Raw genomic sequence first — 23,399 nt, 5'->3', positions numbered from 1 at the left:
CCCCTGACCAACATTGTTGTGTGACGGGTTCATTTAGCTTATGAGTCACTTTTACCTTTGCAGTCTGGCTGGGCTAAAATGCAAAATGTAGGCTTAACCTCATGTGTCAATCTCCCATTGTCCCATAGATTGTAAGCTTGCGAGCAGGGCCTTCTCACCTCCTTGTCTGTTTTACCCAGTTTGTTTATTAGTTTATTATGTTTGTCCCCAATTGGAAAGCGCTACGGAATATGTTGGCGCTATATAAATAAATGATGAGGATGAGTCAAGCACTAGAAGTAGATTTTTTTTCCCTTGACTTTTCAAATAAATAAAGTTGAGAGGATATGGTCCACATTGATAATCAGTATTTTTTTTTTAATCAATTCAATCTTACAATCTATCTGTTAATACGATAAAATCCTGTTTTATTTTACAAAATCTCCACTGTAATATGATAAAACATACATAATGATTTTATGGTATAATGTACAAAAAAATCTAAATGAAAAACAAAGATACATGTCATATTTCCACAATAAAAATGAATGCAGCTGTGACCCATCCAGATTAAAGGATTTATATATAAGCAGTGGATTCACCTGGCATAGTAACATAGTAAATACAAGGCTCAGAGATTTCATAGCTCACCAGAAAAAAAAAAAGTCAGTGATCAATGCTCTATTCAGAAAGCCATTTTTTTTTTTTATTTTTTTTTTTACTGAGCAGCATTTATAATTGAAGCAAATTGTCTCAACATTCTGGTAAATATTACACAGGTTGCAGTGTATATAATCATATATACCTACATATGTATAAACACAAGTATAACCAACCTACAAGTTTCCTTGAAATGATAGGGATTCTGATTTCTGGCTTACATTTATACAAGTGAATCCACGTACAGGCCTGAAGGTCTGTGCCCAAATTCACATATTTATGCAAGGCATGAATATTAAAAAATGACAACTTGTTTTCTTAGTCTTTAGCATGCTAGAGATGTGTGCTTGAGGATTGAGTTGATAAATAATTTAAACTGTACTGAAAGAAAACATGGAAACCAAGAAGCACAGTACACTCATGTGCACTTTAAAGCAATCAAATATAAATATATTTTTTTGGGGGGTGGGTTTTAAGAGAGATTCTGTATCCGCAATGTAATCTGGCAATACAAGAACTTTAAGTTTCAGTATCTGCTCAGAAATCCTGGCACATATGCCAACATGTATTTGAAAGGGGGTGTGATCATCTAAAAATTAAAAAACACCCTATCCAAGTCACATAATATAATACTTCTTTTGCGTTTTACAATGAAATGCATAACTGGGAGTAGGATCACAAGGCTGCTCAATATGGTTGAACCAGGACTGGTGCCTCTATTAGGGGAGCCCACAAAACAGTATCTCCCCTCCTATAGGTTGCAAGCCTCTGCTACAAAATGCAGAGATCTACGTAATAGAAATATTGGACCTTGGAATAAGGGGTAGAAATATAGCCATTGCAGTGGGTGCAGTATCAATGGTGGATGACAGTGAGGGGAGCCCAGCAATGCCAATCCATCTGCTACAGAGGCATGTACAGGGAGGCACATGCACAACCAAGCCCCATTTATGCTTACAATTCCTCTGCGCATGCTCAGGAAAACAGACAGAATGCATATGTATATTGCACCCCCCCCTCCTCCCTCCCTCCCCACAAAAAGAAAAATTATATTGGACCAGGCAATTGCATTCCACTCCATTGTAATTTATGGAAACTTTACAGGGTTCCTGAATGGTGAAAAACTGGGTAGATACACCTTAAAAGTTTACATTCAATGTAGTACACGCTTCTCCTCATCCGATCATTAACAAAAAAGTCCATAAAAACAAAAATCTTCTTTTCTTCCATCTGTTGTAGTCCACGAACTAGTTCTGCTTTTCCCATCCAGTGAAGCCCTCATCCCCAGTTCTCCATCTTGATCAAACATAGAAAACAACAATTCCGATAAAAATAACCCTCCTGAGGCTGCACACTAGTGCCCATCGCCAATAACAAAGCTGGTAGTCACCTTCCACACTCAACCAATCAAGAGCATGGGAATCCCCCACACCCTCCAGCCAACGGTGTGCATGAAGCAGGGAGTTAGCTGGCTTCATGCATGAATGGTTGTATTGGTCAACCAATCATAAGTGTTTTCATGGTTTTGATAGGTTGGCTAGGGATGGATGGGGATGGGGAGTCCAAAACACTCATTATCCTCACCCTTATCTATCAGCACCTTTCATTGCGAGCTGGTTGTATACAGAAGAGGTCAGACCATTTTGTGGGCCTCCCTCCTTCCCTAGGAGAGGTACCAGGCATGCAAAAACTAGCCTGGAAACTGGATTTTACTATAAATTGGTGTACTTCACTGTGCTGGCTTCCCTGTTACAATAATAATCAGGTCAGACTGACTAACACTGTGGCTGCTTATACCACTTGCAAAGGGACCAGTGCAGCTCATTTTTTAAAATGTGTTTATTGTTTTTTACTTTTAACAGAACTGGTTCCGTTAAACTCTTACCGGTGTCAACAGAATGAGCTACCATAGGATGTAAAAAAGTTTCCTAAAATTAAATTGAGCAGTGGTGTTTCAGTGATAGAAAACAGGTTTTAAATGCATCACTGAGGAGTGACATAAAATGTCATCAGCTCTTTTCTAGCAGATGCCACTGTTTAGTAGAAGTGTTTTATCTACCATACAGTGGCAATTCCCCGTATCTCAGCTTAGTCAGAGGACACCTAAGTGAGTTTAAAGAGGATTTCTATCTTTGCGGAATGTACTTAGAAAGAAAACAAATGCTTCGTCTAGACAGGTTTATGAATGGGAAACGCAATTACCCTTTTCTGTACATTTAGTGTCTAAAGAGCTGGTATGTACTACCTGTACTGAAGCCATCCTTAAACATTTCCCTGTGCAGTTAGCAGGTAGGGCAATAAGTTACAAAATTTTTGTTTATATAGGTTAAATAGAAAAGTGATGTTTATTTCAGATGAGGCAACATGACAAAATAATTTCATTCATTCTGCAGTGTGATTTAGTTGGGATAGGACTGGGGCAAATTCCTCTGCCGAAACATGAAATTTCACGGCCAAATGATGTGGCTATTTTATAGAACAGTTTGCCAAATTCCACTCATCTCCACTCTATCTAAATGGCAATAGTTAGGATATCATCATCATCAATTTATATAGCGCCACTAATTCCGCAGCGCTGTACAGAGAACTCATTCACATCAGTCCCTGACCCATTGGAGCTTACAGTCTAAATTCCCTAACATAGTCACACACACACAGACAGAGAGAGAGAGACACAGACAGACACAGAGGGACAGACTAGGATATAGAGCAATTTAGTAACTGTAGCACTCAAACCAAACAATATATTTTCACTATACGTATAAAGCCAACAAGACAGGTCTGTATATTGTCATGGGTTTATAATCGCTTTCTTGGATTATAAACATCTCAGCTGCAAAGTTTTCACTCGTAGCTGCCACTGCGAGTACCTGTGTCATCAAGACATGGCTGTGTAATGTGACATGTTTACATCTAGATCCATATTTCAACTTCAGCTTGTGCTTTTGAAGCCTTGGGTGACCTAAAACAGAAAGGTACTAAAACATACAAACATTTGTACGACAGACTACACAATGAAATCACAGAGCTCCCTGAGAAAAAAACGGAACATGTATATACCATTGTAAAGTGCACAGATGAGTTAAAATTAGCAATCTTCCTGCCAAGGACTAAATATACAATGCAAAATCTGGGCATAAGCTCATCGTTTGTTTAATGTAGACATCAAAGTCAGCAATGGTTTACTATTTAAAGGACGGATAACCTACAATGCCAGCTGCTTTATATAAAGCGCTAATTATAACAATCACCATCATATATGTGAAACTGGCGACACAGATGCTTATTCAGCCAATTTGGTCATATTTTATAAAACCGACTGACAAATGCACCATGTATGCATCCATCCTGGGAAACCTAAATCTAATTTGTTTGCAGCGGAATGATTTAAAAGTGAGAATTTAGGTTAGCCAATATCTTCCATCAGCGAGTATGAGAGGTAATTGGCTGATCTAGAAGTTTAGAACACCAAAGGAGCCTAGATGCATGTTGTTATCTATCGGCTCCATGCAGTTCCATCAGCTGTTCAGAGATCAGACCAAATAACATGAAAGCAGTTTGTACAGAGGATAATCACTCGCAGTGAGGTTTACGTTTTGTCATGATATGGGAAATTTTACACACACATGTGCGAATGTTAAAAGGTGCTTTTCACAATGGATCAACTTGTATTATATTTAGAGTTATATTTAGGTAAACAGATTTTTTTTTAATTAAATCTGGGGAATATCAATAGGACCTTACCAAAATCATGTATTTACTTCAGTTATTGTCAGATCAGCCGTTTCTATGCTATTAATGCACATATGTTTTCCTCTTTAAAAAAAAAAAAAAGGTCTGTATGCATAGTCTATTGTTGTGTATTGTTCTATTCCTTCCAAAAATTGTTAACATTCTTAAAATAGCATCTAAGCAGGAAAAGATTTAGGGAAATTCCAAAGTAGTCCCATGGATTAGGAAGCATTGCCTAAGGGTGGGAGGGAATGATAGCCTGCAATTGGTTCAATGGCATGGAAACCGACCACAGATCATCCTAGACTTTGAAAACTTTAAGCCTCATGCTGCAATGCTCAATCCAATAACAAATTAATGCCGTCTTAGTGCCAGAGGCTGAACAGTGTAAATACAATGGATCCATAATCATAAAAGCCTTTTGGTGCAGAAAATTTGTCGTACCTCTGTACTTATTTGCGTTTTGGATCTCCAAATGGGGCACAGTGTTTGTATTTAAAGACTTGCAATTAAACAAATAGTAATCTGGAATATATTTTAAAAATGACTGTATACTCCCTTAAGAAATTGTAGTCTAAAAAGTCCAAGTATTTATTACATTAAAACAGAAAGGTATTTGAATTACATGTGAATTACAAGGACTGAAGAACCAGCTTTGGTGAGTTCCCCTCATTGTCCTGCGGGACAAAAACTTGCTTCCTGGTTCCCAGCATAATGTCCAACCCATAGCATAACACCTGCACTTTTCAGCAAAGTTAAAAGATCAGCCAGTGTGTAGCTTGACAATTATTGCTTAGGGAAATTTAGCAGGAAAGGGGAGGTGGGGGCAAGTTATTTGGAATGTCTCATACATATTACTTCTTTTCACACAGACATGTACATAAAAATCTTGTTTATAGAGCAGCCGTGCCCATGCGCTAAACAGGCTAGGTTCACAAGAATGAACACATAAAACATAAACATGGAAATCACAACAATAAACCATTAACCTGGATACTACCTGTCATAAACAGATTCACTCAAGGAGGGCCTTCATTAGAGACATTTTTAATTAATAAAAGCAGTTTACAAGATAAAATGTGATGTGCAGGAAAACTAATGGCTTCCTCCAGGAAGTAGTTGTATCTCAACCTGTAGCTCTTTTATACAAACAACTGTATTTTAACAAACAACAGTCCTTTAAGCATTTCTGGAGGGGAGTTTAAGTGAGGAGGGGGACATGAATTGCATAATTTTGACCCTGCACCCACTGCCAAATTATGCAATTGCATCATTTCATCCCTGGGGCAAAAATTAAACGATTCACAACAAATCGAATCATGGAGGCCCCCATCCTGCCCACTTCACTAGGAAATGGGCAGGATGTGGGAGAATGGTCTCTTCTCTCGGGAGGCCTAAACGGATTTCAGGAGTCTCCCGAACATTCCTGAAAATATGCCTTTCATGGCTTATTCAGAATCCTGAAGTTACTCCAATCCAGTTGCCAATATCTTTCATCTCTTGCAACAGATTGGAAGAAAGCAAGGGTCATTATATTGAAATAATGGTAAATCCCATTTCCAGGAGATGTTCTGTATAAATTCTAAAGCCAAATAAATGTCCTGCCATTTTCTATGAATATTTTTGCAGCTGTGAACAGAGAGCTATTTCATGGCAGTATTGAATATCTTATCATGAAAAAGCTTACAATCTGCCAGCTATCTTAAAACTTAAGTTCCCATAATTAGGTATGTGTTATGCTGGTAATTGATAAAAAAAAAATGATCAAGTCTCTTTCTTCTTCTAAAGAATATGTTCTTTTTAAAAAATATTAATGGATAATATTATTATCACCATCAAAACAATAAAGTTGATTTTTGGCCTGTGGCTCAGCCCTTGCCAAAATATCCCTTTTTCATTTCATAGCTGCAGGTCTGTGATTAATAATGCAATTTATACATTGCTTAGACAAACAGTTTATTTTTATTTTTTGGAGCCAGCATGAAATCAAATTTTATTTAGGGTAACTTACATACAATTGAGCCTACCAAACTCCTAAATAATTAATCTATTTCTAAATTCAGTGCCAATGTGTGGGTAAACTGTATATAGGACCTTTTATTCTTGTCTGCCACAAAAAAACAAGATGTTTATATACAATGTTATGAATGGCCACGGAGGAATACTTAAAATGTATATAGATCCATGCAAAGACATGTATGTGGCTACCATACAACAGTCCCTTTCTTGTGAGCTGGATCAAATTTCTTGTGAGCAAAAGTTTTATTTATTTATTATTATTAAGTTGGGTGTGGAGCCATATCAATTTGGAATAAGGAGGTTTGCTAATATGAAGCATGGACTTGGCAGACTGTTTGCATGGTCAGATCGTTTGAGAAAGTTGGGAGAGATGCAAACATATCAGCTTAAAGCAGCAATCACATGACAAAAATCAGGTGTGTTTTAGTAAGATAAATCATTGTGGCAGGCTATGAGAACAATGTTGGTATCTACCATGTGCCCATTTTCGAAGATTTAATTTCACACAAATATCTTTTTTTAATGTAGTATTGATTCAGAAAGCGTAATGCGAGTTCATTCAATGCACTAAAACATAACTGTCGCAGTACTTTAAAGGGTAATTCAGCTATCCAACTGACCTCCCCATTTTCCCAAGTAGCAGAACCATGCTGATGCAATGCCAAGAACCAACACCATTCGGAAGTAATCACAATCGGCAGCCCTACCACATTTCCTTTTCAACCATTAACAGCCGAGAGCAGGACCAATTGTTAGTTTATAAAAGATGCACTAACTTGAGCCACGGACAAGTTCTCCAGAATGACATGGATCCCTGGCATAAATCCCCCATGGTCCTGTTATTTGTGGTGAACAGGCATGTTTACCCAAAAATTACATTTTAGATGGAATCACCATTAATGCACCCATGTTTGCTGTTGCAGAGAAGCATTGATATAGCGCTTAGACGCTTGTCTTTACGGTTGATAAGATTATACCTAGGTCCTGGGTCTAATCACCTTGGTTTCATTTGTTCTGCAATACTTGGTTTTGTGTATGCAGATGAGCTCTGTACTTTTCACATTCATTAAGCAGTTCATATGATTTTTCACAAATCCAACAAGTAGGAAATTTCATCTATTGCATGATGTACAATGTCTCTGTAAGCCAAACAGACATCAGCTATAAATGCAAATGTACATTAACAACCACAAAACTATAAACATGCTAACAGTTCAAGAAAGCAGTGATCAGCCTGAATAAGTATCTGATTTTTCTCCCATTGCTTATCAAAGACGCCCGACTGTGAAGCAGGATTTCAGGGAATTGTTACAAAATGGGCAATGTCCTTGGGGTAATCTCATGTCAGAACAAACCCACATGTTTATTTCTGTAACATAAAACTGAGTTGGAGTCTCTATGTTCTGCCAAACATCAAAGGGAAAGCGTGAACCTCTGTGACTTGATATTAACAATGTATGAAGAGCAGATTTTACCTACACAACAAAGAAGATCATTTCTATGCAGAGATGAATCAGAAACATTCACATCTAAAAACAAAAAAGAGATGACTAATTCTCTGAGCCTTCGCTAATTATAACACTAAATTAGGACTCATATTTTCAGCCAAAGAACGAAACATAAAATAGGATGTTTGTCATTTACAAGCGAATATTGTTTAAAACATTTTTGGAGTAGAATTCAATCTACTGCATTATACACTTGAACTGGTGGAACATTATGTAAAAACACAAATTACACCTATGCCATGTTTTAGCAGTTTGGTGAGGGCAATGTACCCAATGTATTGAATACATGGATAACAATCACAGCGGTTTCCCCTTTTTTTTTTAGACCATCGATAGAGTATGTTCTAATTCTTTTACTTCGCCAACAGTCTGTCGGCCATTCAGTTGAGTTTAGACAAAAAAAAAAAGCAAAAAACAAAACAAAAAACGGTGTACCTAGATTTTTAATAATACCTGGAATTCTGGTGGCAAATTAATTGCACTTGACAAGGGGATTTAATTACTCACACAACATAAAAAAAACAAAAAAACATCAGTGAGTAAATAAGCATTTCAACTATAATTATAGATGTGACATTAGTATTCAATATGCAGTATATAGGATGTGTCTGGTGTATATATTTATAACAACCACTCCTAGCGGAAACGCACAAATATATCTGAACATATCACTAGGCTGGGGAATTTAAATAAGAGGGCACAGATATAAGGGAAGTTAGGAGAGACAATTGGTAGCCTAACCGTCAGTAAAACTGTACCGAAATTACCTCTGAACATATCAAAGACTAAAACTAAGCCTGCGTTATATATTGAATTGGCAGAGTCAATGCAATCAAGATGAATTTCCTTCCAAAAATGTTATACCTATTTCAGACCTTTCCTATCCAAGTACCGCTTCAAATGAATGCATCCCTTCAAAATCACATGTAATGCCTTCATCTGGAACTACAGGAAACCTAGGATAAATCGTGAAGTGCTGGTTAGGACTTCGGTGTCCGGAAGACTCAGTTTATTTCTGTTCAGCAGATATCATCAAGCCACTGACCTGGTACGTTGCCCCACATTGTACAGAGATAGAAGATTATTTATATCTTTAATTTTATGTCCTTACAGGTATCTTAAACATTTTTCTGATTAAGTCAAGTAGAAGTGCTATCCATCAGCCATATTAAACATTAAGGGGTATATTTACTAAACTGCGGGTTTGCAAAAGTGGAGATGTTGCCTATAGCAACCAATCAGATTCTAGTCGTCATTTATTTAGTACATTCTACAAAATGACAGCTAGAATTTGATTGGTCTAAAGGCAACATCTCCACTTTTTCAAACCCACAGTTTAGCAAATATACCCATGTGCAAGAAAAGGCTGCTTATGAAATTGGACACAAACAGTTTTTATATAAATATATTTGTCACAAACGCTCAGCCTGTCCCAGATACAGCAATCTGAAATGCTGGCCGTGACTGGCGTCACCTTAGTCACTTAGCAATGAATACACCTTTTCGGCCACCACAAAGGATGTATTATGGTGACCTTACATTCACCAGAACCACTTAGTAATGTTTCACACTTAAATCATATATACATGTAGCATGAACCTCCCTGGGCTTAGAAATTGACAAAGAATCATGGAGAACACACTAGATTGAATGTATTTAATCTGAAAAATGGTTCAAAGGTTTAGTTACAAAAAGTAATAATAAGACATACAATATATTGCACAAATAGGTTTCAAAAATTAAAATAGGAAATAAAATCAGAGTCACTACTTACTAGTTAAGACCTGTTGTGTGAGGGAATACAATTGCGAAACATGACACATTTCAGTCTTGATAGACTCCCTCATGAAAATGCACACGTTATTGTCTAAGTTAGAAGATTTTAAACCTTTTTCCACATAGCTCTCACCCCCCACCTTTAGAATTTAGCTGTCAATAAGGACAGATTGTTCTCCCAAATGTCACAGGGCTTTCAAAGTGAGCTAGGGATGCCCTGAGATGGGGAATGTTCACAGGACCTTGAGTTTTCACCTCTGCTCTGCTTGATTGGCTAGATGGTTTACAACTTTGGGGCTTCAAACTCCTCAGATCCTTTTCTATCAGGGGCCTGGCTAGTTTCAAAAGACTTGCATAGGTTCAAACTCGTGTCATCTAGGAAAGTACACTTTGAGATTACATACAAGGTTATATAAAATATTCACGTTATTTTCTGTTGTATTCATGTTTGAGAATCAGTCATTAGATATACTAAATAATACTCACAATATTTTTCTATGTTTGACATGTAATCAATTATTTGAATAAAAATAACTTTTATTGTATACACAATCAACAAGTATTTATTAAGTGTTTTTTTTATGAAAAAGTGAAAAAAGTGATTCTAAAATTGCTGTGTGTGTCTTACTTGATCTCTCTATTTGATATTACTATTAGTAGATTTAGGACTGGAAGATTATTGTTGCATCAATATTTAAGTTGTCAGTTCAGTTTTTCTCCAAATCACCTGCACGTTGCCGCACATGATATAAACAATGGGTTCACCTGGAAAATTAACTGATTAACGCTAGTTCTCTGAAGTTCTTACCCTACTTCCTAAACCAGAGACCTAACGCGACATATAATGTTCCTACAGTATGTTTCACACTTTCCATCTTGGACTCTGAATATGGGAGAACCCACTTACACCCCCGGGTGGGAGACTGGCATGGCTTTAAAGTAGAGGGTGGCTGCCAGGATCATGTGGTTCCACCACATTGTAGGAGACTTTGCCCCAAGACTATTCTCCGATATACATGACAGACACCACATTTCCAACACAAAATTCTTCCAATATCTCCAAATACACCATTTTGTGCAGACCTCCTTTAAATCCACGCCCCGTCAAAAATTTGAGTGCACATGCATATATAATGCTGATTACAAGAGGGCCATCTCCCACCTATATCATGCTGTCATTGCCCTGCAGAATCCTCCATCTGCTACTCATAAGACGGCATGTTGTTTGTTACCTGTTATTCGTGGGAGTTTTTTTGTTGTTTGACTTTTTGCTATTGGCATGTAATTCTGTTTTGTATCTAGGTGGCTATATAATTATTGTACTATGCATTTGTATTGTATATGTTATACTGCGTCTTTTGCAAAATATCAAAAATTTTATAAAGTGACTTTAAAAAAAAACCAACTAAGCATGGGTATAAAATAACCGGTTATGCTCTTACTAACCTTAAAATAGTAGGTTTTTTTGCTCGTTGTTAAAAAAAAATATTGTGTTTATTCTGATAAACAAGACCATTACATCCATGTCCATTATGTTATGTATGAACATTTTCTGAATATGTGTGCCGGTGCAGCAAATTTCCATAGGGTCATCTACATACGTGTCACAATATGCCTCAGGCTGCAGTTCAGTAACTCCTCTCTAGCGTCTTATCCTGCCTGCAAGGTGTTAAGTCTTCTTTATTATTCCTGGAGCCTAATCACCTGTGTCTGGCCTTTAAGAGACTGCTTTTCCCAACAATCTGAGCCAGTTCATCAGTTGTCTCTGTGAATCTCCTGTTTGGATCATGACTTCTCTCTGGCATTTGACTCCTGCTTTGTTCCACATTTTCCACCACCTCTTGGGACCCAGACCTGGAATTAATTTAGCCTTACTCTTGCTTACTCCCACTGGTATATTGTGGCTCTACCAACTTCTGACCCTTGGCTTTTCTGACCCTCCTTTTGCCTGATTCTCCTGTGGATCATACAATACTTCGTGCCTCCTGTCTATCCTGGTAATTCAGTCTCCTTGTGCCTTTACTTCATCCGTTATAACTGGACACCAGTATTTTCTGCTCCTGTGGCTAAACCTGATAATCCAGTCTTCATGTTCCTGCACTTCATCTGTATACCTGGACACCAGTGTTATCTTGACACTTGTATCTGAAGTTTAACCATTGTGTATCAAGCATCTGCTATTTCCAAGCTGTACCTAGTAATCCTGCTGTGATGCACCTGCTGTTTCTATGGACTATTCTTACTGTTAACCATTGACAGCACCACTTAATTGTCTTTGTGATTTGTGTTCTATAATAAAGACATTCTTTTTTCACTACTACAACTCTCCGTAGAATTCATACTGGGAATCCGGACAATATGGGCTGCTTGTGGGAAGAGCCTTATTCTAAAAAATATTACTTACAGTAAAAGTGTATTGTGGAATTTGGGGGAGCTGAGGCCACAGAAAAGAATGTCCCATCCAAGCTGTTATTTGGGCCATCATGTTACAGACTGTCATACGCTAATAAGCTCATATCACCCCCTCTCCTTCCATGCAAGGTTCATTTCCAGTAGGTAAAAACAAAACCATCCTTAATTTAGAAGCCAGCTTCCTTCACTCTCCACCAATGTTTATATTTTCATGTTTGCGAAACTCCGCTCTGCTGAGCTTTTTAAAAAAGTGACGGCAATCTTCGTTACTTATTTCAATTTCATTAAAATCAGAACTGTATAGCAGAATGGGGGCATGAACGAGCGCTACTGAGGATGGATGAATATATACAGAGGAAGGGGGCTGTCACCATCCTTGTCCCTTTTACTCCCTTATCCTCAAGCACCTGCCCAAGGATGATTCATTGTCTTCAGGCTTTACCATGGGAATGTCAAGATCAAAACCATACTATGTCTTTTTTATTTTATTTTGGGGAACTACTATGTTCTTATATTTTAAAATGAATCTCAGTTTATACCTCTCCCTGTCACTATTTTTGCCAACACAAACCTTGCACCATAGGCAACAGCATAGTTAGCAAATTGTATAATCGGGCCCCGGAGAAAAGTATGAGTAACAAAAACATTTGTAAAAAAAAAAAAAATGCAATTATGTAAAATAAATGTTATATAGAAATATGACTATTTAAAATAAGTCTTTAATATAAATTTCATACTGCAAATAAAAAATGACAATTGAAGAAAAACAAAATGGCTCTCTCATAAATGTATTAATAAGACTTCTCTCCCAGAACACATTCCTCTTTGTCTGAACAGGTCTGCAGGTTGTACTAGAACATAATCTAATTCATTGCTCTGGTGTAACTCAATCATCATTTAGTATTTATGTGCATGAGATGACTCCGAGGCATGTCTGATCAAATTTAATCCATTTTGGCTAGTGAACAGTACCATAAGAGGACAATTACAGAACAGGTCAAGAGGTGTTTATATACTTTAAAATACAGGTCCCCTTATTAGAAGTTGAATACTTAAACATGGTATGAAGAAATAGTACACTACAGAATACAAACGACACTAAAAAGCATATGCAGTCTCAAATTACATATTTTATTCCAAAGACTGTTCCAATTTGTGGTATTTTTTGTTTCATAGACTGTTAGGTTTAAATCCGAAAAGCTAATAAAGACAACTCATGCAATGTATATAGAGTTAGTTTTATACATTGACCTGGAACCAAATTGTTAAGGAACTACTCAATAAGACACTTGGGTGGTAGGGTAGAGAGTTAGGTCCAAAATGCTAGTGGCCCTGGATCCTTATTCCTGGGAAAATTGCCAAAAAAGACAAACAAAAGAATTATTTCAGTACTCTTAAATGAGCCATTAAAATATTCAAAAACATATTTCTCATGCATTATTGGCAGCTACCCAGAATGCCATTGGAGAACAGAAATACTTGTTCCGAAAAATAACTGCCACACAAAACCTAACCCATGCCACACACTTCTTAGTCAACTAGGCCTATGCACTATGTCATAAAACATTCGTCATCCTTGCCAGCAAACCTTACGTACCAGCTGGTCAGATAGGAAAATTAATCCCCTTGTAACATTCACAAAAGAATGGGTAAAAGTTCTTATAACTGGTCAGAAGTTACAATATTTGAGACTGTACAGTGTGTTGTAATGTTCTGTGAAATCAGCTGGATGATGTTATAAATGGAACATATACAATACAATGCGGAGGTTACTAGTATTTTAGCTGCATCATGGACAGAAACTTGTATATTAGCTTTCGTTTTCCTCTAACACCCATTAACAATAGAAATACTAAAACAGATTCTTATTTTAAGATGTTAAAATCTCTAAATGTCTAAACTAAAATGCAAAATACACATGGAGAATAAGGGTTAAACCAATCATTATTGCTATAGTCTCAGGAAGAAAAATGTAAAAAGTTATGACCCAAACAAACTCATTGGTAATATTTGTTTACACCCTTATTGCACTGCCAATAACTTGTCATTCATTACATACCATTTATAATTTTTGCTGCTCCATCTTCTATTTATATAATAATAAGCTTTGATACTAATATGCGGTTCATAGGACTGCAACACACTAAAGAGGTTGTAAGCCCTCTCGCCTTTAAATGTAGTTCCTGCTATTGGTAGCGGTCAAAGGCAGGTGTCCACATGGGAGGAGCTCAGTACCCTAGACTGTGGCTAACAATATGCCATTCTCCTTCCCCATTAAAAATTCTATCAACGTTTCTGCCAAAACTGCAGCAAAATATATTTTTAAACTTGGACATAATTTAACATGACAGACAATAGATATGAAACAGAATCTGGAAACTTATACTCGGACACAAACAGCATACTTGTGTTCAGAATTCTGACAAGACAGGTGCAAGTGTCAAATTTGATGGAGGTGATCTAATGACAGCGACTGTTTCCGCAATTGTTTTGGCATTGAAAATCTGTGTTGAGCATTGTAGCATAAAAAGAAAGTTGAACTGTGCCATGAAAACAAGCTTTTCTTTTTATTAAAACAGTGACACTTCCACATATGACAGGTATAACAAGCTGTGTGTCTCTCCTTTCATCAGGCTCTGTCAAGCTTCTAATTAAACACTATCTGTCACATTTCCAAAAGATGCAAAAATAAGGGGAGGAAGGGGGCATGAGTACTTCAAAGTGGTTGAGATCTAAACATTTTGCTCAAATTTTCTTCCGGTGGTAGTTTGTCCGGAAAGTAAAAGCAGATGTACAAGAAGCCAATTATTGCATAACCATAAGACATACAGAATAAAAATCATTAAGCAACACAACTGATGAAAGTAATCCTGAGAAGGAACCGATTTCCGCTGCTTTCACTATGTTTACTTTGTGCATTAAATTTAAGAAACATGTTTGGGAAGCATCTTAAATAGCAAACTCTTAAATCCATAGAATTGCAAAGAAGAGAAAATCTTTGACAGGGTACAAAGCGTTTGATTCAGCAAAATTAGTCTCTCCTTTATGAAATTTGTTTACAAGGATTTTCATGGATGTCATGCAAGAAAATCACGAAATATTTGCATGAGAGATTAAGGAATAAGATTTCCGTATAAGCATTTTCACATCATTTTGGAGTGTAGAACAGTAAAGGTCTACTTGTGTAGGTATGATCTGCTCATTTCGGACTTCATGGACCTCCTTTACAATGTAAAAAAAACAATGGTGTGCCTAAATTTCTGCCAAGTTGCGGAGCAAGATGGCAGCATAGGAGCAAAAATGTGCAGAGGTCTATGGGAGGAGGTGGGCAGAGGGAGGAAAAGCGTACAGAGTAGGCATTCCGGTGCACCTAGTTTTATAGCACATATATAAGGCTGTTCCTTGTTGTGCAGAAGAGTACACAACTGTACTGCATTCACCCTACAAAAAGTTTTATATAAAGAAAGGGGTGGTAGGAGATTGAAGAGAAGCACTGTACAGACGTCATACAAAGGCCAGAAGTCCCTGATAGTGCAGAGTAGGTGTGCTCCTTGAAGTGTTCTGGCCAGACCATTAAGCATCCAGTGAGCTTCGCAAATTAGTTCAAATACATTTGGTTCATATTCAGCAACTCATCTATTGCTATCACTTTAGAAGACATTTTGGCAGTACTCCACTGGAGCCTACAAGATATTTAGCTTTAACTTGGCCAAGCAAGAATTATGGCAGCTATTAAGTATCTTCTGAGTCCTAGGTATCCCAAACACAAGACCCCCACAATTCTGCTATCTGGGAAGTAAGAAAATTGTAATAAAAAATAAATTTAGTAGGCCAGTAAAACAAAAAAACAAAAAAAGTTACTGATAAAAAAAAAAAAAAACCTTAAACCTCATTATGTTGCAGTTGCCAGTTAAGGCAACTGTTAACACTGCACATAGTACATCCCTGTCTCATAATAAATTGTTGTGCTGAGGTTTGCACACGTTCACAAGGGTTCACATTCATGAGTGAACAAGCAAAATCTTTAGATTTCCAAGAATCTAAATCCCCTATATTTACTTCAAAAAGAAAGTTTCAATAATCCCACGATGGGTGTATGTCTTGTTTCTATGGAAAAAATTATGGTGAATTATACTTGCACTCACCTCCACATGTTGGCAGGTCTGAATAAGCTTGGCTAACAGCATTTCCATTTCAGTGTTTCTTTTGATGAGGCTGGTGAGGTTGTTTTCTAAGCTTTGCTGCAAAAGAGAAAATATTTTGCATCAAGCAAGTATACAGCTAAACAAAAATTATCTACATATGTGGATAGAGGAAATCAGAACAGTCAATAGCCATACGAGTTTACATGAACCTGGTAGGAATCAGTTTGCTCTGCAAATGGGGAAATGTCTTGTTGGTTCAGGAAGAGGAACTGCGAGATTTCCTCTGAGGGTTCATAGGTGAGAAGTAACAGGACTTCAAGAAGTCCATCACGGCACACTGATGCACAAGGACGCTTCATAGATGAAGCCCATTGTGTTCTGAGCATAACACTAGTAGCTAGACCAATACAAAATAAGTGATTTGCTTTTTTCATGCCTTTAAATCACACAGCATTTCTTAAACACTTTATCTCATGTTTTGCTTTCAAAATGTGAACAGATGGAGCATGTTTAGACTAGCAAGCAGAACATTTCTAAATCATACTAAATATCTCTTGCAGTGCAGAATTTAATTTTATAATGGTTGATGACACAGGACATTTAAAAGTATACAACTTCCTTTCATTTAATACTGTACAATGACAGGTAATAAACCTTGTGCAAACTTATGTCAAATTTATAAAGCCTGAGACCAGGTTATAAAACAATAATACGAGATAGAAATTGTGCTGGAGCATTGTCTTTTCCTTTCATCAACTCTCCGCCAACAGCAGAGAGATTTATGTCAACAATAAACTAGAGTAAAATGTAAAGGCTCATCCAGAGGAGCTGGGGAAATAGTACAGCAAAGAGGTCAGTGTTGCTGTCCACACAAGGAGCAATGATATATGTGGCTCATTCAGAGGTTACTGTAGGAAAGTAAAGTGAGAGAACTCTCTTTTGGACAAACTTGAATGCTTTAATGGTCTTGGTTCATTTTTGGCCTTTAGGTAAAGGCTCATTGAAGGGGATTGAATTAAGATCTGGGGCCTGATTCATTAAGGATCTTAACTGAAGAAACTTCTTATTTCAGTCTCCTGGACAAAACCATGTTACAATGCAAGGGGTGCAAATTAGTATTCTGTTTTGCACATAAGTTAAATACTGACTGTTTTTTCATGTAGCACACAGATATCAACTTTAAATTTCAGTGTACAAATAAGCTATCAAGTATTTGTGTGCTACATGAAAAAACAGTCAGTATTTAACGTATGTGCAAAACAGAATACTAATTTGCACCCCTTGCATTGTAACATGGTTTTGTCCAGGAGACTGAACTAAGAAGTTTCTTAAGTTAAGATCCTTAATGAATCAGGCCCCTGGTTATCAAGAACACTTGACAGTGAATACGTATATGCTAATGTAGATAAATATTAGCAGGAATGTGGTGTAAAATAAAATGCACCAGACAATGAATAAATGTTCCAGAGTTCCAGTTCTAAAACAGAACTAGAGAAATACTGTATAGTTGATGTAAACCGATCACACCACCAGGATGTATGTGTATAGTACAGTAAAAAAAACTGTTTGGAAAATGTGCTTCACATTTTGAGGTATTTACATTGTCTACTTTCAGATCAGTTTCACTGATTAGGTACGCTTGCATTATAGGCTATTCGCCCCTGTTTCATTTTGTGCTTTTGCACCTTTCATCCTATTTATGTCTTTTTGAATTTTGTTTAATTTCCATAAGCTTTTATTTTATGCTGGTTGTGGTATTAAATAAATATTTTCCAAATAAAGAATAGTACTGAGGTAGGTATACTTGCCTACTCTCCTAGAATGCCCAGAAGACTCCCAAAGTTCAAACCCTCGAAGGCCCCGCCCACTGCCCTATTGATTTGCGTCATCTTGACCCCAAATAATGCTGTGAATCACCGCATTGTGTGGCAGAGAATGAGGCTACGATGGTGTGTTTGTGTCATCATGCCTACCGCATCTGATCATCGGGGCTCCCTTCCAGGGAAGTATGGTATAGATGTGTTTCACAGAAAATGTGACACATTTGGTAGTGGTTAGAGCTTATAACAGTTTTTTGGTTGTTTTGAGTTTATTCTGGAAGAGTATCTGTCCCAGAGAATATTGTTCCATCACCAGGTACAAAAGTTAAATGTTGACTTATAGTGAAGGCAGAATTAAAACATAGTAATGAAATCTATCAAATTAATTAAGCCAAATATCTATCGTAATAAAATGTATTGTTACCTATGAGTAACAATATTTTTTTTACTTACTTTCCAGCTAAAAATCAGTTAAATGTCCTGCATTCATATATTTTTAAATATAGGATTGGACTTGTAAACACATGTCTAATAATGGTGCTAACCAGACTGTTGTAGATTTGTACACGTAATTCAATGTCTATCCTATCAGAGTACTAGCTTTAGTAAACCCCTTCTACTGGCACGCATGGAAATTGAACAGGTTATTACAGGGGAACAAAATATGCTTTGAACATGGAGAGTAATACTTGCTCATACATAAGTTTATGATACATAATCCGTGTGTCACAGCACCTAAAGCTGATTTAATTCTCTGCAAGCAACACCCACCAATTGGAGCTTGCGATGGGTGCATTTTATGGATATTTTTTTTAAACCACTCGACACAGTTATTATGACACTAAGACAAATAATATGAGATAAATATAATGTCATATTATTCTGTAAATAAAGTGAAAATATGTTTCAAAAGCATCAATTAAATAAACTAATTGTTGGAAGAGACAACATATAGACTACAATACCATAGGAGTTTGAAATAATTTGAAAGTGCTAAAATCAAACAACTAATCATTTAAAAAATGTTTTTTGCTTCAAGCTTAGAATTTTAGTGTGCCTATGATTTACCCAGTATTTATATGTTAAACCTCCTGTGATATATAAAAGTCAAAGTGAATAAAATATCATGCTTTTTATAAGCCAGAGAGAAACTCTCTTGGGAATATGGTGTTGTGGTTTATAGTGTTTATTGAAATGTTACAACCACACAACATTTCCCAGAATGAAAGTGCACGTAAAATAAGTGGATAGGTAATAAACAGCCAATCATTATACCAATACACATGAGATTAAATAACGGAATAAGAAAACAATCCAGTTATGCAGACATACAGAAGTGTTGGTGCCTTGGATAAAGATCAGAATGGTGGCCTCTATTTTACCTCATGCCTCAACTTCTTATAAAACACACAATAAAATTTCAGAGACTATCATTTCAACATATGAGGCTCAGTGAATAACAGCAAAAAATTTTCAATGAATCAGTTATACAATTGCAAAATTCTTATAATATAATTAGCGGATAGGCATTAATTCAATTTTATAAGAGTACACTGGGTACAGTGATAAAAAAACAACCCACAATAACCCTTGTGGACTTCTGCTTATACATGGTCACAGAGCTAATCAAAGATTTACCAAAATCTTATCATTTATATCTTATATACACTTGCATTATTTTATGTCTATATTCATTTAGCCCAGATTCACTGAGGAACGTAAATGTCGATACCTGCTGTATTTTGCGCGAAATTGCTTTGCACATGCCCATAAATGAACTATATGCCACTGAACGCAAGTGCATCCACTTCATCTTCGAAAGCAAAGGACACTTCTGACAGCCTACGGTTTTAATGGTGAAATGGGGGAGGGAAGGGGAGTATGCACATTGTCAATGTACAGTAAGGATGTGCCAAGGTTGAACACACACACATTCATCCGATTCTCTCAGGTACGTCATTTATAGCCCTATCACTTGCACCAGCTATAGCGCAGGTGTAAATGCTGATTAATAGTAATGATGGATGTGTGTGAACATGCGTTTGCAATTAAGAGCAACTGTATAAATACATTTTATGTACAGTAGGCATTAACATCCTGATGAATGTATTTCACGATGAAATAAAAAAAATAGTTTTAGTGTATTTTTATTATTGACTATATTATTAACAGGAATTAATGTTTTTTTTTATTTATTTTTAATCAGTGCATTCTGATTGGACTTAATATATACATATATGCATTGTACATTGATGTGAATGAGTTCTCTGTACAGTGCTGCAAATTTAGTGGTGCTATATAGATTAAGATGATGATGACAATATCCTGCAGTGTGTTAGGGCTGTGTGCACACAGCAAGTGCCATATAAGCAGAGCGTACTTGCAGCTGAATTCAACTACAAACAGCTCTTGTTGAATACAGGCGTATCTGCTTGCATTTTCTGTCCATTTAAAAACAAAAAACAAAAACACTAATTGTGTTCACTTTGCATTCCTTAATGAATCAGAATCAGAATGTGCATCTTTAAATAATTGCAGAAATGTCTGCAAATTGTTTTTAAACTGCTCTTATAGCACAACTAGATCAACTTCTGCATGATAAAATACTACTTTTCCTAAAACTCCAACCCCCACCCTCACCATCCAGTGTCTTCACAATGAGTGGTACTTTCTTGTAATATTTAGCAAAATCATTACCTAATTATGCATCAATTATATTTCAAACCCATAATGTTTATGCACAGATCAGTGGTTCCTTGTGGTACGTCAATACGACTGACTCTGGAATCAATCCTTCTACCATGGTTCTTCCTTACATTGTAAGGCAGAGCAAAGCCTCAAACGCTCACTCTGATTTTGCGTCAAATGAGACTTTGTAGTCAAATTCATCTGTTCACAGCTGCAGTTAATGTAAGAAAATGTTTCCTCTAGCTGATGGAGAATGATGTTGTCACAACATGTAGCTTGAAGGATGGATGTCATAAATCCCAGAAGTGTTCTATCATCCTCCACAGAGAATTATGCTGCAGGCTGTGATTTTCATTTACAGATACTTTGGAAAACCAAGGGCATCTGTCTACTGAATTAGGAGTGCCAGACATGAATCAGCTCTTCTTGTCCATTTTATGTAGCTCTCCACAGTAGAGCAAAATACAGACTTAAACCAAATATCATACATGCCAAAACTTGTCTCTCCAACATAAGGACGGGGACATGGCCACAGACACTGGTGGCCTACCCCCTTTCTCCCAACCGTCTTCCCTCCAAACCCCTTCATTGTCCTGCACACCTGTTTACCCATGCAGTGGATCGGGATTGAGGGACAGAGCCCACAAATCCGGACTGTCCTGCCTTAATCAGGATGGTTGGGAGGTATGAAATATGCTTATTAGAGCAGGCTTCGGCAACACGTGGAAACCCAACAATTCTGGAAGTACAACTCCCAGAATGCCCTACCCAGCAGCTTGTGAGCTGCAGGTTGGCATGGCAAACAATTTATTTTGCTGCTACTTTTCCACCCTACTACAATCATAAACAATTCACACCATTAACAGTTTTATGATTTTATCTTCCAATCTGCTAAAGTAAATTTTCACTGCATATTGAATTTACCAATAGTAGTTTAAATTGTTACTAAATGCTCTAAAGAGGCAAATTTAAATAAAATAGCTGTGGCATATTTGGTGTGTAATGCAGAGACATACACACATACTATCTCTGTAACTTAATTTGGCAGCTATTCCCATACTTAGCCATTTTGATTGGCTGCCATTCAATTACTAGACTAGATTGACACTATTCAGCTGTGGTGAGAGGTATAAAGATATATGTAAACAAAGGTACATTTTTCCCAAACACAAGAGGTGGAAGGGATCCGTTTCAAATTATGTCTGGACAATTGTTATTCAGGTTTTATTCACACAAGTTTATTATGACCATGTGACAATCTGCAGCAATCTGTTTGCATAACATGCAGAATACTGGACCTCACACAAGAAATATATGTTCATATGGTGATAATGCAGGATCATATATTGATATAATAAGATATAGCATTACACTTAATCGATGAAAGTAGTTTCCCCTTTAAGTGCATTCAATAAATGTTATTACACCAATGGCAAACTTCCAGAAGCTTTCCCTACCAGGAAATTTATAGAGTTCATAATAAAACTGCTTCGATAACAGGATTCATACAATTTAAATAAGCACAAAGTAATACTGCTTGGTTACGGCAACAGAAATTCTAACACTACTTGACTTTTGCGATACCAATAAAATACATTTTTGGCTTTTGTGGGGTTTTACGATTTGGTGGGTTTTTTTGCAGTCTGTTAAGATGATCATCATCAGTAACTCATTACAGTGCTTAATTTACAATTATCAAAGGATTCTATATTTATGTGAAAGTCATCTGTAGCAGCTGTTAAACACAACGCTGGAAAAACTCATCATCATCATCGAAGGCTCAGGTGTATATAGGCAGACAAAGTCATCTAGAAAATACAAGTTTCCAATTTATCATTGTCAACCTCGAGATTTTCTATTTTACCAATATTTATGGCATTTGGGAGAAAGACATCAATAGAAATTGTAGGACAGAGCGACTTTGCCACTATGAACAAAGATTTACACAAAATAATTTACAGTTTCAAAAAGTACCCACATGAATGAAAGCTCTGGGAAAACGTATCCTCTGAACAGAAGACTAAAAGAGGATTGAGGGGAAAACCTTTGCGTTACACTACCTTGCCTCAGTAACTTTACTCGACAGCTTCAGTTACAAGCACACTGCAGCCCTTGTTGGATGCCATGTGTGAAAATGATGCCCTGTTAGTTACCTGTGGAATGGCTGGCCCTTCACAAAGAGTCCTAGAAAACATGTGTTGGCACAATGCATCTGAATTATAATCATGGCCAATGGACTAAAACCATCCTGTGCTCAGCCGTTTATATTTCTGTTTAACCCCCACAGCACTGATAGTCCAGGTTTAGGCAAAGTACGGCTCTGCAGCTATCTGGCAGATATGCTGGGACATGTAGTTCCCGCAACAGATGGTGAGCCACACATCGCTTTCTTCTGCATTACATGGTCACATTAAAGAGACAATAAACTTAAAATACAAATGTATCCAATATGAACAGGCATCTTGCAATATGTCCAATGTACCATTAATAATATAAAATACAACAAAATGCATCAAACTATTACCGAATGATGGGCACACAAGTTAGATTAGCTATACACAGTACCCTAGTAATATATATTCCTTAGACAACATTTCCATCTTTTGGCTATCCTGCTAATCAGAGTGCAAACACATTTGTAGGAACCCCACTCATCCCCT

At 36.8% G+C, this 23,399-nt stretch overlaps 1 protein-coding gene across 2 annotated transcripts in view; it reads right to left on the bottom strand.

Moving 5' to 3' along the window:
• Window positions 1-23,399, bottom strand: part of MID1 (midline 1) — a 251,374-nt gene that overhangs the window by 65,122 nt on the left and 162,853 nt on the right. For both annotated transcript variants that reach the window (XM_075196451.1, XM_075196452.1), the window contains one exon: window positions 16,232-16,327. In XM_075196451.1, coding sequence (XP_075052552.1) covers window positions 16,232-16,327 — 96 coding nt within the window. The remainder of the gene's footprint in view (window positions 1-16,231; window positions 16,328-23,399) is intronic.

The sequence above is a fragment of the Mixophyes fleayi genome, chromosome 2 (assembly GCF_038048845.1).
Source record: "Mixophyes fleayi isolate aMixFle1 chromosome 2, aMixFle1.hap1, whole genome shotgun sequence".
Lineage (NCBI taxonomy): Eukaryota > Metazoa > Chordata > Amphibia > Anura > Limnodynastidae > Mixophyes > Mixophyes fleayi.
This window is presented reverse-complemented; position numbering and strand designations above follow the sequence as displayed.